The 14837-nt window shown below is 47.9% G+C and overlaps 2 protein-coding genes across 2 annotated transcripts in view; one reads left to right on the top strand and one right to left on the bottom strand.

The window, feature by feature from the left end:
- F8 (coagulation factor VIII) overlaps positions 1-14837 on the top strand; it is a 120526-nt gene that overhangs the window by 91018 nt on the left and 14671 nt on the right. Inside the window, exon 22 of the mRNA XM_082681798.1 lies at positions 2444-2599. Within this exon, the coding sequence (XP_082537924.1) occupies positions 2444-2599 (156 nt within the window). The remainder of the gene's footprint in view (positions 1-2443; positions 2600-14837) is intronic.
- Positions 5364-10732, bottom strand: F8A1 (coagulation factor VIII associated 1). Its single transcript, XM_082681242.1, has one exon. The coding sequence runs from the start codon at positions 10727-10729 to the stop codon at positions 9587-9589; it is 1143 nt and encodes a 380-aa protein (XP_082537368.1). The 5' UTR covers positions 10730-10732; the 3' UTR covers positions 5364-9586.

The following is a 14837-nucleotide window of genomic DNA, read 5'->3' as shown; positions in this document are numbered from 1 at the left end:
TCCTGCAAGCTACACAGCACAGCCAAAAAAATAACAATAATAATAATACATTTTCTTTAACCCAAAATATCCAAAAATATTTTCACGTCAACATGTGATCAGTCAGGACTAATTACACACGTTTTACCACCTACTTCCCCCACCTGCATCCTCTTCTAGTCCGTCAGCTTTCATCTTTTTCTCAGTCAGCTGAGGAAATTCCCCTACATACTTTACTCCTTTGCAAGATTGCATCTGCTCTCCTATTTTCCCTGAGGTTAAAATGATAAATAGGGAACTTCCCCGGTGGCGCAGTGGTTAAGCATCTGCCTGCCAATGAAGGGGACACAGGTTTGAGCCTTGGTCCGGGAATATCCCACATGCCGCAGAGCAGCTAAGCCAGTGTGCCACAACTACTGAGCCTGCGTTCTAGAGCCTGCGAGCCACACCTAATGAGCCCATGTGCCACAACTACTGAAGCCCACGTGCCTAGAGCCCATGCTCTGCAGCAAGAACCCACCGCAATGAGAAGCCTGCGCACCGCAACGAAGAGTAGCCCCTGCTCGCCGCAACTAGAGAAAGCCCACACGCAGCAACGAAGACCCAACGCAGCCAAAGATAAATTAATTAATTAATTTAAAAAATTAAAATAAAATAATAAATAGGGATCAGGGAAAGATGAGCTAGCTTACCAGCAAGCAGACACAAAGAGTACATCTGTTAATGCCACATCAGCTCATTTTTTTTTGTTTTGTAGGCACTGCCAATTATGACTCAATTTGACCTGACTGTTCGCTAATTCTTAAGTATTTTTTTTGTTTGTGAAGCTGCCAAACCAGATGTTCTCACCTTGTATTTCTGTGGTTATCACTTTCAACTTTATATGTATCACCGCATAGTGGACATTTTAATCTATTTGGCTGCCCTGCATCTGTTCTATGTATTTCCTTTTTGTAATAGCATCCTCATTTCTATTTGGGGAAATCTATCTGCCTCACTGGATACAGTCTGATGAGACTAGTAAACAGAGCACCTTTTCCAAGCATAGCCAAAGAACCCTGAGTGATACAGCCTATTAAATTTCCGCTTCTTAGATTTGGCCAGTGTTCCAGCTTGCCAAGCTCTGTCTCCCAAAGTATTCTCTAGTCTTCCAGTTTCACACAGTTTACTGACTTGATCAGTAAACTTTTTTATACTTTATCAAAATCATGATCAAAATATTAAAGTATACAGGGCTTCCTTACTATGTACTGAAAACAAATCAAGCGACTAAATCCCTACCACAACAATCTTCATTTCAGATAAGGAAGGTGAAGCACAGAAAAGTTAAATAACTTGTCCCATGTCACACAGCCAATAAGTGGCATAAGCAACTGAAAGTACCGGGTACAAAATCATGACTTATGTTGAACTGTACTGTTTCTTTGTGTAGCTGTAAACAAATAAAACATATATATAATATATAGTCTGTTTCCCCAACTCAAATTTAAGTTCCATGAGGGCAGGACTCTTTTTTTAATTGTTCACGACTCTATTCCCAGTACCTAGAACAGTGCTTGGCACATAACAAATGCTAAAAATATATTGTTTGAATGAATGAGTGTATGTATAGATGGAGCTTACAGTCAACTGAAAAAGATAGTCATTAAGCACAAGAGTCATGACCAGTCCAATCTGGGAGAAGTTAAGTTTGACTGGCTTGTTAGGGCAGTAACAGATGTCAAAATTCCTGTAATAGCTACTGCCTTGTAATGCTTGCGTGACCCATGCCTGCCTCTTTAAGACCCACTGTTATTCACTCATTCATTCCAAAACATGTGCTAAGCATCAGTATTACGTCAGATGCTACGTTAGGTGCTGGGGCTAGAGAGAATATAAAAGCTAACAGGTAGCAACTGTTCCGTTACTGCTCAGCAGTGAGCTCAGCACATGTAATGTATTAACTCTTTAATCCTCTGGTAACCTTTTGCCATAAATGCCATCATTCCCTCCACTTTACAGATAAAGAAATTGAGACATAGAGAGGTTAGGTGACTCAGACAGGTTTACTGCATTAAGGATCTCAGTCTAACAAGGAAGGCAAAAAGCATGAAAACTTTACAATGTGGTGCAATAATTTACTATAATGAAATTATATATAAAGTGAAATGGAAACAGAGAAGAAGCCGCACTAAATTTGTGCAGCACAAAGGACGTGTGCAGAGGAAATTGGAGCTCAGTGATGTGGAAGTGATTTCCTTTGTCAGGAAGTAGTCTGGGAACTCAGTGAGCACATTTCCTACACGTTCCCATCATTTATTCCACAGCTTCACATGCATCCACATTTCAGCATTGGTCTCTGCTTCACCTGCACCTCCAAGGTAATACTGGGTGTATCTGTATCCATGTAGATTCTTCTTAAGCTGATAAATGATTTCAGAAGGTGGTACATACATTTAAAATAAAGGGTTGTTTTCATCTGTAGGTGGATCTGTTGACACCAATGATTATTCACAGCATCATGACCCAGGGCGCCCGTCAGAAGTTTTCCAGCCTCTACATCTCTCAATTTATCATCATGTATAGCCTTGATGGAAAGCAGTGGCGGAGTTATCGAGGGAATTCCACTGGGACCTTAATGGTATGTAATTAGTCCTTTTAAGAGAATGCATGTATCTTTTAAAGAGCTTTTGACAGATTTCAGGTATGGAACAAAGACTCATAGCTTCCACAAATTTAACCCCCCAAAAAAGAATTTTCCACTCATGGGCAATAGGAGTGACTACGGACATCTGGACAAAAAAGTGGCAGCATCAAGGATCTCACAGGCAATAGAAATGAACAGGTGCTCTGCTGAGAGAAACGTGTGATTCCTGACTGGGTAGATTGATAAGATTGTCAGTTTGCTTATGGATATTCTAGGTTTGAAGTGACAAAGGGGCAAGCGGGCTCAAAACCGTAGCTTCATCATCTACTTCTCCCTCATTCTTGCACCCCCTGATGAACAGCCACACATCCAGCCAACTCTTCCTTGGTAACACCTCTCCCATCTCTTCTGTTTCATTTTTACAGTTGTTACTACAGCCCGAGGCCCCATCACCTCACACTTGACGTATTATGTTACATTCCTAACTAGTCTTCTTCTGTTTCTAGTCTCTTCTCTAATAAAAGCTGCACATCGTTTTGGGGATCATACTATCAGTCCCCTGCCTAAACCTTTCAATGTCTCCCTCTTGTCTTCAGAATAAGGTTCAAATCCTAAAATGGCCCCATGCAAGATGACTTCTGTTTGCCCCTTCAGATCCGTTTTCCTGCTTCGCTACCACGCCTCTTCTTCTGTGAGCCTGGCATGTGTGGACTATCAGGGTATTTCTTCCCTTGGCTGTTAACTCTCCACTGAAGGCCACTGCTCCCCTCAAAGTGGTTTTCTCTACATGTCCCAGTTACTATCGCTGAGTTGCCGATGACCCCAAAACTTAGCGTCATGAGAAAAGCCCATTTCGTTTTGTTCTTGGATTCTGTGGGTCAGGACTTTGGACAGGGCACAGCAGGGATGGCCTGTCTCTCTGCTCCATGGTATCTGGGGCCTCAGCTGGGAAGATGTGACAGCTAGGGGCTGGAATCATTTGGAAGCATCTCTACTTGTATGTCTGGTGGTTGGTGTTGAGTGACCTCTGGGGCTGTTGACTGAAGTAGCTTCTCCCAGCATGACTGGCCCAACTAGCAAGGTGGAGATGACGTCACCTTTTCTAATTTAGTCTTTTAAGTCATGTAGTATCATTTGCAATACATTCTGTTGGTTATAAGCAGGTCACACATCCACCCATGTTCAAGGGGAAGGGACCTAGACCCCACTTCTCAATGGGAGGAATGCACAGAATTTCTGCTCATTTTGTCTACCTAATCTTCTCCTCAGCCTTCCAGGCCTAGGGATGGCAGCACCCTGCCCCCGCCTTCTTAGCTAGTACCTTTATTAACCTTTCCTCAAATTATACGAATTTTAGTGTTCCGTGTTTCTTGCTGGAACCCTGCCTCGTACAGTAATTGCTGCCAAAAGTAGCCCCAGGAAACAGACCTTCAAAATGGAATTCTAGGGTTATGTTGCTAATATATTCAAGGAGCACAGGTATAATTCCCTGCTTGGGGAGAAGACTGGATGCGGAGTAACCTATGACATGCGGTGGCATCACAATTTCTCAGATTATCACCAGTGAGTGATACAATGGGATGAGCTACAGATGGTGAGGAAGACATTGGGAGATTAAATTGACAGTGGCATTTAGTTGCTATGGCAACAAGTTTAGCATACCTGATTGTAGAGTGACCTGTCTTCTTTTTATGGCCCTTCCTTTTACGGCATACGTAGGGAAAAAAGAAATTAAATGTTGTGAATATATGCAAAGAACACCCATGAACATATGTAGAGAATCAGGATGCATCCATGGAGCTCTGGAGGAGCCTTCCATGTCCTGTGGTTACAGGCAGATACTTGGACCTAATACCAAATCTAGTAGCTGAGCATGTGAACTGCAGAGTCACAGTGACAATTAAATGGTCAGTCCCACCAGGCCTGTTATGCTAAGGTAAGGGCACTGGTGGAAAGGAATGGAACTCTGAGACCAGGGATGGGTACATTTTTTTTAAATTGGCTGTGCTGCACAGCATGCAGGATGTTAGCTCCCCGACCAGGGATCCAGCCCGTGCCTCCTGTAGTGGAAGCCTGGAGTCTTAACCACTAAACCACCAGGGAAGTCCCGGGATGGGTACATGTAGGCAGACATGCATGAGGCTGAGAACTGCAAACCTCCAAATTGCCCTGAGCCTCCTTTGCCTGAAGAGGTAACCCTTCCCCAGTCCCTGAAGCAGTCATCCATGCTCTGCACACAAGTCTCTCAGTGACTACACCCTGAATAGTTGCTTCCCAAGCCAGTGGCTAGTCTCCTTAGGGTCCCTGTTTGGCCACTACAAAAGCCAGACGAGTCATGGAAAAATGACAGATCATCACAAATTTAATCAGGTGGTGATGACAAAAACCCTGCAATTCCAGGTGTAGTATCTCCTCTGGAGCACATTAACACAGCCTCAGGCACCTAATGTGAAACTACAGACCTGGAAAATGCTTTCTTCTTCATTTCCATTGACAACCAAAATCAGAATAGATTTGCATTTATGAAGTAGGAACAACAGTATTAACTTTACTGTCCATGCCTCAAGGCAATGCCACTTCCCTTGTTCCTTATCATAATATAGACCCTAGGGACCCCAAACATCTCGACATCCCACAGAACACCATACTGGTCCATTACATGGATGACATTATGCTGACAGGACCTGGTAAACAGGAAATAGTAATCACTCTAAATGCCTTTGTGATTAATACACGCACACACAGACACATACACAAACACATAAACATTATATATTGTGTTGTCAACTAAAAGAAAAATACACAACGTGAGAGTTGTGAATCAAGCTTTATTCAGGGTTTTACTGATGACTATAGCCTGGGAGGCAGCCTCTCAGATAGCTCTGAGGAACTGCTCCAAAGGGGTTGAGGGGAGGCTAGTTTACATATGATTTTTTTGTTAAGGAATACATGCAGTCAAGCATAAATCTTGGTAAAATATTACTGCTATTCACAAAGAACAGATACCTCAAGTTCACGATTATAGTGTTTTTCTATGTACGGGAAGATGCAAGAAGCAGGGTTCATTAAAATTCTTCCTGAAATGCATATTAACTACCTAACGGCCCGTTCGTCCAAAGCACAGAGCATCCTGTTATCATCTTTAATTTCCTGTCTAAAGCACAGAGTGCCTCATCCTGTTATCCCATTCATCTCTTCCTCTGAACACCAAGTGCACTGTCCATCAGCGGCTGCAGCAGATATTAGTCTTTGTAGACTTGGATGGTGACCAAAATGCTCTTTGCTCTTCTTTTGTTTTCAGTGTGATATATATGTATAGATATAGATATATTAGCATATGTTTATTAAATATTAGCAGATCTTGCTTCTGACTTTAATGGGAATGGATCCCATATTTTGCTGTTTAACATGCTGTTAGTTTCAAATATTTTTAGTTTCTTGCTACTCCTACCTTATTTGGAATGGCTGTAGAATTTCATCAAATGCTTTCTCAGCATCTTGGATAGGACCACATTTCTTCTCTTTGCTATTGTCAGATTATACTCACACTCAGTGGTGGGCTGGCGAATGTTTAACAACCAGCTCTGGGGCAAAGTGGGGGGCAGTCAGCACAAAAGCCTTTATTTGTAGTGTTTGCTGATTTCCATGATGTAAATATGCCCATCACACCTGATTTCAAGCTGCTGACACAGTGTCATTGAATGCAGAGTTGGGAGCAGACGCCCACAATTGGCTCTCACAAGCCAGTCCTAGCTGGGGCTCCAGCACAACGTGGTGCTGCATTCCTGGGAAAACTGCCCATAAGTCATAGTGTATCAGTCATTTAAAGTTTAGCTGGATCCAATTTGCTAACATTTTGTTTAGAATTTTTCTATCTGTACCAATCAATCAATAAAGTTGTTTTACCTCTTTGGGGGGCTGTATTTATCAGGCTTTGGCATTAGAGTTATACTAACCTTGAAAACAGTGTAAAAGCTTCCATCTTTTTCCATTAAACTATTGCTCTAGAATAGTTTAATTAATGTAGTAATCATCTGTTTAATGAAAATTGGATGGAAAAGCCACTGTGCCTCGTTTAGTGGTAGATACTTGAACTATCTTTTCCGTTCCTTATCTGATTACTGGCATTCTCATTTTCTGTTGCCTATAGTTAATTGCTGTAAATGTGCACATTAAAGTTCTGTCTCCCTTCCCATGCCATATATCTTTACCTACATGCACACATGTATCTCTCTTTTTCCCCCTTTATCAGAGTTGGTGTTTATCTATTCTATTGGGTTTTAAAAGAACCAACTCTTGCTCTTAAAATCAAACATAGATTTGAAGGTGTTGTTTTCTAATTAATTAATTTGTTTAAAAATTTAAAAATTCACTTTCATTTGTCTTCTTGTTTCTTAGAATCTGGAGTTAAATGACTAGTTCATTTATTTTCAACCTTTCTTGTTCAATGACAAAGATAAAATAGTTATTAACTACACTCATGAGGGTCATTCCTTGAGCAGTTATTGAGTAACTGCTATGTTCTAGGTTCCAGTGAAGGGCTGCACAAGCTAGAGCCCATGGACTTGGAGTACAACCTGCTTTTGCATATGGACTGTGAGTTAAGAATGGTTTTTACGTGTTTAAAGTTTCAAAAACAAACAAACAAGGAAGATTATGTGGTGTGAAAAGACTGAAATATTTCTCTCTCCTCCTTTACAGAAAGTGTTTGTGGACTGTTGGTCTAGTCTAATGGCAGTAGAGATGCCTAGACAGTTCACATTAACCAGAACCCTTCTATCCCAGAGCTTTTTGCCCAATTTACAAATTTCAGTCTTAGTCGTCTCCCTCCAGTGGTTCTCAAATGACTTAATATCTTTGTACCATTTACATACAGAATATGTTTTCATAAGCAACATTTCTCATCATAGAAGTCCCTTATAAAGGGGAGCCCAAGCACCCTTTCAGGATCACTGCTTCACTGCCACTATTTTCAATATTTCATAATATTTTGGATGTTAATTTTGAATTGTCAATGAACATTTCAACGATGCAGATCTTTTGCTCTGGTTTTCAAGTTAAAAAGAACACTAATCATGTCCTGTCAACATAAGTTGATATATAGCAAGAGATTTCTGTCAAAATCACTGAAATCTGGCCTTGGCCCAGCTCTCCGTGCTATGAGGTTTCTGAAGGAGATACATAAATGAACCAATGGCAAACGGAAAAAAACCTTTAGCGTTTTCTATAGTTATGCTTGTATACCCAATACCAGGCTCTCTGGTAATCCCTCCCCCCACCTCCTCAAAGCAAGGAGTTTAGACCAGAGGTCTAAGGAGGCTTCTCCTTGCGCCCAAACCCAAATGCTGCCACCAGTCACGGTCCATAATTCCTAAGCATTCTTGTCATAAGGACAATAGGAAGGAGGCCAGAGCTGCAGCCCAGGCTGACAAGAGTGTACCAGCAAAAGCAAGAGCACAAGGGAGCACGCACCCTTACCACTGTGGCAACAAGCTGGACTAGGCTTTCAGGGCTCGGAAAGCCCCTTCGGGCAGCCAAGTGAGAGCACAGGAAGGGTGGCTGAATCTGTCTCACATGGGCCTCCCCTACATTTCCTCAGCCACTGCTTCCACACTGCTGAAATAGAAGGAGAAAGGAATACCCTAAAAGCCCCATCCACTTTGGGACACTTAACTCATAGTGACAACACTCCACATATTCCCCCTCCCCCCCAAATACGCAAAACCAAGATCTGTTCCCAAACTGTGTCCTTAAATCTCACCTCAAAAGATTAGTGCTGTCTACAACTTCAGCCCAAAGGATGCGTTTTCCCAAGCCGAATGAATGAGATTACATTCTGAAGAGTTCCTACCATCACTCTCAACACTAAAGGAAATAAAATTGAATTTGAGAAAACAGCTAAGTCGGTTTGCATGCAACGGTTGGACCAAAAAGCCTTGGAAATTTAGTGTTTAAAAATGGAACGCCATCCTGCTTTTGGGGAACAAGGGCACAGTCTGGCATACACACGATCACACGATACCAAAGCAGCATGCCGATTTTACATATTGGAGTTAACTAAGATTTGTAGAAGGATCCGCACTACAAATAAAAGCTGCCACGTGGATTACCCGTACCTCTCGAAATGGAGCCAGAACTGCAAACTCCAGTGCACGTCTGACACCTCTGCTCTGGAGCCCACCCCGCCCTCACCCTCACCCCCACTCCCACCCCGCTCTGCACCGAACACATTCGCACGGCAGCTGAGAAAGGACCACATCGCAAATGATCTCTGTAGATTCACAGGCACACTGTCCATTTCGAATGAACGAATCCATCTTGGAGCTAAAAGGGAGCTATCTGCTTCTGCTTGCCGCCTCCTGCCAGGTAGATAAGCTATTCCCACTTTACAGATAAGGTAAATACGAACCACAAGCTAGGAGGGTCAGAATGGCTTTATCATGGACTGAGGGCTGTAGCGACAACAGCGTAGTACTGAATCCAATGATTCCCACGAACACGTACGGGGCGCATGAAACACAGGGGGAACTGGGCGATCATGCAGGCGGACATCGAAATACGCTAATCAGAGTCATCGTGAAAAAATCATGCAGCTTAAGTAGCGAGCCAGAGCTGTGCAAATTAACCCTCAGTCGGAAAGAAGGACGCGGGGGGAGGGGAGCCTTGCGGGGGAAGAGGGGTGGGTGGGGACAGTTGGGTGAAAACAGAAGAGGAAAGGGGGCGGAAGGGACTCGCATGGTTCTGTTGCAGTTTCTGGGGAAGAGAATGGGAGACTCTACTCCGATTCTACCATATGGTTTTTTTTCTGCCGCTATTGTGGAAACAACGTAACTTGTAGTCAACCACATTCCTCTGGTGGCAACAGGGGTAAGATACACTGCAAAGGCAGAAGCGCCGGGTCAACGCCTCTTGTGTCCCCGTAAACGCGCAGACGGGTGCGTGAGGCTCGGGGACAGGCACAGAGTCGCTGCGAGGGACTCGTCAGATCCCCTGGCCCGACGGGGAGATGGTTTCCTGCAGAACGAGGTGCAGGAGGTGGTTCTGCTCGGCGCTCAACAGGGGCCACATCTCCACCTGCAGCGACTTGACGGCTTCCGTGTCCTTCTCGTGGGTGGCCATGACCAAGGACTGCAGCAGCAGGAAGAGCTCCTCGGGAAGCGGGCCGCTGCTGTCCTGCCCGTGGCCGTCGAAGGCCTCCCAGGAGTACTTCTCCAGGGTGTGCGCATGCTCCGGCAGGAGCTTGGCAGGCGGCGGCTGCAGGAGCAGCAGCAGCAGCACGCGGGACACCTCGCAGCGGACCAGCACGTCGGCGAAGGCGCCCAGCGCGGCGGGGGAGGGCGCGGCCGCGGCCGCGGCCCCCGCGCCGGGCAGGAGCAGCGCGAGCGGTGGAGCGGAGGCCGCGCCGGCCCCGGGCTGCGGCGCCGGCGGCTTGGGCTGCGGCTGCGGCGGGGGTTGCGGCCCCGTCGGCGGCACCGGGTGGCTGCCGTACTCCCGCGCCAGGAGCTGCATGCGCGTGAAGAGCGCCAGGGCGCCGCTGTAGTCGCGCGCCAGCAGCTGGCAGGACGCGGCGTCGCCGAGCGCCTGCAGGGCGGCCAGGGGCAGCTGGGGCAGCTGCAGCTGCGCGGCGCGTTGGAAGTGGCCGGCGGCGGCGGCCGGCTGGCCCAGGTCGCGCAGGGCGGCCGCCAGCTCGAGGCAGAGCGCGGCGGCGGCAGCCGGCTGGCCTAGCTCCAGGTGCAGGCGCACGGCGGCGCCCAGGGCGGCGGCAGCGGCCTGCAGCGGCTCCCCGTAGGCGGCGGGGCAGGCCAAGCGCTGGCGCGCGTCGCGCTCCTGCCGCAGGAAGAGGCGCGCGGCCTCGGTCAGCGCCAGCGCCTCCCCGGGCCCGTGGAAGAGCGCCTGCTGGCAGCGGGCCACGGCCAGCTGGCACCAGGCCGCGTACGGCAGGCACTCCTGTGCGCGCAGCTCGCGACCCAGCTGGCCGAACTGCTCGCCGGCCTCCGCCACGTTAGGCTTCCGCAGGAACCGCTTCTTCAGCTTGTTGCACACCTGGCGGTAGCGCGCCAGGAAGTCCCCGGCCTCAGGCCCGGGGCCCGCACCGCCACCGAGGCCGGCCGCGGAAGCCGCCATGATCGCCGCTTAGGCACTTCCGGGCGCGCTGACGCAAGTGGGCGCACGTGCTGGGCGACGGCGGCGGGCTGAGACGTGCCCTGCGACGGGCTCCGGCCCACCACGCGACCGCGCCGGCTCGGCCGCCCGGAGCTCTCGTCGCCCTGGTGATATGCAAAATAGCAAGCACGGAGGCCCGGCCGGGACAGGCTGCGGGTGGTGTATGCAAATCGGGGGCCCTGGGGCGGGGCGTGGCCCGCTGTCCGGGGTTCTGTGAGCGGACCAATGGTGCTGGGGCGGGGCGGGGCCTGGCTGGGCGCCCCCTGTTGCTAGGTGACAGATTTTTTTAAAAATGTATTTGTTTAATTTATTTATTTTTGGCAGTGTTGGGTCTTTGTTGCTGTGCAGGGGCTTTCTCTAGTTTCGGCGAGCGGGGGCTACTCTTCCTTGCGGTGCGCGGGCTTCTCATTGCGGTGGCTTCTCTTGTTGTGGAGCATGGCTTCTACGCGCGCGGGCGTCAGTAGTTGTGGCACATGGGCTCAGTAGTTGTGGCTCTCGGGCTCTAGAGCACAGGCTCAGTAGTTGTGGCGCACGGCCTTCCTTGCTCCGCGGCATGTGGGATCTTCCCAGAACAGGGCTCCAATCGGTAGGTGACAGCTTGTTTACGCAGGTTGCCAAGCAGGGCATCTCTTGGCATCTCTAGGGGAACACAAGCAAAAACTCTTGACCCCGCGTGACCCTAATTCCGACTTTGCCTATGTGTTGATTGTGTCCCGCCCACCCCAATCCCGATCATGCCTCAATCTTCCCGTCAAAGCCCCTGCCCCATGGGAGTCCATGCCAAGCGCTCTGTCCACCCACCCCTGCCTCCCGCACCCAGGGCGGTCGGTCGCCTTGGCACCCTCACCCTATCACGACACCGCCCTCGCGGTGTCGAGCGCCGCAAGGAACCCCGTCCCTCTGGGGACTTTGGCCTGGCTCCGACTTGCTCAGAGCCAGCGGGGCAGCCTTCTGTTGTCCGGCCTTACCCCAGGCCCCAGTCCGCCCCCAGCCCCGCCGCAGCCAGCCTCTCCCACCCAGGGCCACCCCATGCACTGTCACCGTGGGAGACCGCTCCTCTCTGTGACCCCCGACTCCACGCCCCCCACCCCCCAACTCCGGCCAGACCCCCGCCCCCATCCCTCCGACGAGGGGTGTCCCACCACCACCACCTCCCACTCCAAGTGAGTGAAGCATGCGCAGGGGGTCTCTTGAAACACTTTATTGACTCGCAGTGACTGTGCCCAAGGCGGCAGGCAGGCCGGGGCCGCCCGGGCTGTGCGGTTGGTCGGTGAGCGGACCTGGCGCCTGACGGCCGCGCCCCCAGGGGCCGGGAACCCAGGTGTCGTTGGGCAGCTAGGGCTGGGCCGGGGCCACCTGGGAGATGGTGCTATAGTCCTGAACAAGTCTCTGAGCAGCGCGTTGCTGCGGGCCGCCACGTCCACCGGCTCCGGAGTGAGGTGCCTCCTGCTGCTGTTCTGGGCCTCATGGCGCGCCAGCTCCAGGACCCTGGCCGCCAGGTACTGGATGATGGCCACTAGGTAGACGGGTGCGGACGAGCTCAGGCACTGGGCATAGTGGCCCTCCCGCAGGAGGCGCTCCATGTGGCTCACGGAGAAGGACAGCTCGGCTCGGGCGGTGTGGGAGCGGCGACCGGGTGACCCTCGACGGCCCCTCTTCCCTGGCATGCTGGCCGTTGGGCGCGCTTTCTGCGATGGCCTCGCTCTGCGGTGCGCTGGGATGAGGTGCGGCGGGATGAGGGGCGGTCGGTTGTGCCTGCTGGTCCCAACATCTCAAGACAACCGGTGTTCTCAGGCCCCTCCTCCGTATCCTAGCGACCATAGGCCGGGCCCTCATTGGTCGGGGAGCACCCTGTGAGGTCACTGCTTTCCCATAACCCCTCCCCCACCCCACCTCACCCCGCCCCCACCCCCTCCGCCGGGGTCCTGGGCCTGCAAAGAAATGGCGCTGGCAGGATCCTGCTCGCTGTGCTCGCTGGACCCTCTCTTTGGTGGAACTCTCACTGTCCACCAGATGGGAACTTTGTACAGAGAAGGCAGCTAATGGCGGACCATCCAGGGGCACCAAGTATACACTGGCGGTGCTGGGCCACCATCACGACTATATATCTGCTTCCAAATGAATAATATTCCTGGCTGAATAATATTCAGCAGGCTGAATAACATTGCAATGCATGGCTAGACCACACATGTTGTGTATCCGCTCAGCAGCTGATGTACATTTGGGTGACTTCCACCTTGTGCCCGTCGGGCATAGTGCTCTGGTGAACATTCCTGTGCAGGGTTCTGTTTGAACACCTGTTTTCAACTCATTTGGGTTTACAACCCATGGGATAGATCTATGGGTTTATTTCTGGACTCCACTGATCTATGTGTCTATCCTTATGCTAGTACCACATAGTTTTGATAACTGTAGCTTTGGACTAAGTTTTGAAATAGGGAAGTGTGAGTCCTCCAACTTTTTTCTTCTTTTCCAAGATTATTTTGGCTATTCAAGGTCACTTGAAATTCCGTATGCATGTGGGATTGGCTTTTACATTTCTGTGAAACAGAGCATTGCGATTTCCATAGGGATTTCATTAAATCTCTAGACAACTTTGGGTGGGATTGCCATCTTAAAAGTATTAAGTCTTCCCGTCCACAAAATCTGCTGTCTTTCCCCTTTTCTTTTTAAGGTCATCATTCATTTCTTTCAGCAGTGCTTTGTAGTTTTCAGTGCACAAGCCTTGCACCTCCTTGGCTAAATTTATCTCTGTGTGTTTTATTCCTTTTGATGTTGTGTGAAATAGAACTGTTGTCGATTTCATTTTGGATTATTTTTTCATTGCTAGGATATGGAAACACAGCAGATTTTTGTGTGTTGATCTTGTATACTGCAACTTGGTTGAATTCGTTTGTTAACTCTAATGTGTTTTGTGGATTCTTTAGGGTTTCCTGTACAGAAGAGCATGTCATCTGAGAATAGAAGTAGTTTAACTTCCTTTCCAACTTCGATGCTTTTCATTTCTTTTTCTTGCCTCATTGCTCTGACTAGGACTTCCGTTACAGTCTTGAGTAGAAGCACTGAAAGCAAGGATTCTTCTCTTGTTCCTGATGTTAGGGAAAATGCTTCCAGTCTTCCACCATTGAGTATGACATTAGCTAGGGTATTTCATAAAAGCCTTTTATTTTGTTGAGGAATTTCCCTTCTATTCTTAGTTTGCTGGGTGTTTTTTGTTTGTTTGTTTTTTAATCATGAAAGTTATTAGATTTTGTTGAATGCTTTTTCTGCATCAACTAAGATGATCATGAGGGTGTTTTCCCCCTTCATTTTATCAATGTGGTTTTGACTAATCAGTTTTCTCATGTTGAGCCATCCTTGCATTCCTGGGATAATTCCTATTTGGACATGGAATGTAATATTTATAATATGCTGCTGGATTCAGCTTGCTAGAATTCTTCTGAGGATTTTTGCATCGATATTCATAAAGGCTATTGGTCTGTAATTTTCTTTCTTCTGGTATATATGTCTGGCTTTGGTATCAAGGTAATGCTGGCCCTATAGTATGAGTTAGGATGTTTTTCCTCCTTTTCTATCTTTTGGAAGAGTTTGGGGAAGGATTGGCATTAATTCTTTAAACATTTATTAGAATTCACCAGTGAAGCCACCTAGCACATAGTTTCTGGCACATAATACATGGAATCTAGGATTTCTGTAGTCATTAACTATTTGTTGAATTAATACATTGTCTTCCTAAGAAGGTATCTAATCAAGACACAATAATTGAGTTAAAAATGAAGCAGATCTATTTATCAAAAATAATGCTGTGCCTACAGATTGTCATACTGAGTGAAGTAAGTCAGACAGAGAAAGACAAATACATGATATCACTTATATGTGAAATCGAAAAAAAAGTGTACAAATGAACTTATGTACAAAACAGAAGTAGAGTCACAGATGTGGAAAACAAACTTATGGTTACCATGGGGTAAGGGGAGGATAAATTGGGAGATTGGGATAGACATATACACACTACTATATAGAAAATAGATAACTAATAAGGACCTACTGTATAGCACATGGAACTCTA

This window comes from Grampus griseus (assembly GCF_964374135.1).
Source record: "Grampus griseus genome assembly, chromosome: X".
Taxonomy (NCBI): domain Eukaryota; kingdom Metazoa; phylum Chordata; class Mammalia; order Artiodactyla; family Delphinidae; genus Grampus; species Grampus griseus.
This window is presented reverse-complemented; position numbering and strand designations above follow the sequence as displayed.

What these genes read in the sequence shown, in the direction of transcription:
- F8A1 (XM_082681242.1), bottom strand. Translation starts at nt 10,729, where the DNA reads ATGGCGGCTTCCGCGGCCGGCCTCGGTGGCGGTGCGGGCCCCGGGCCT.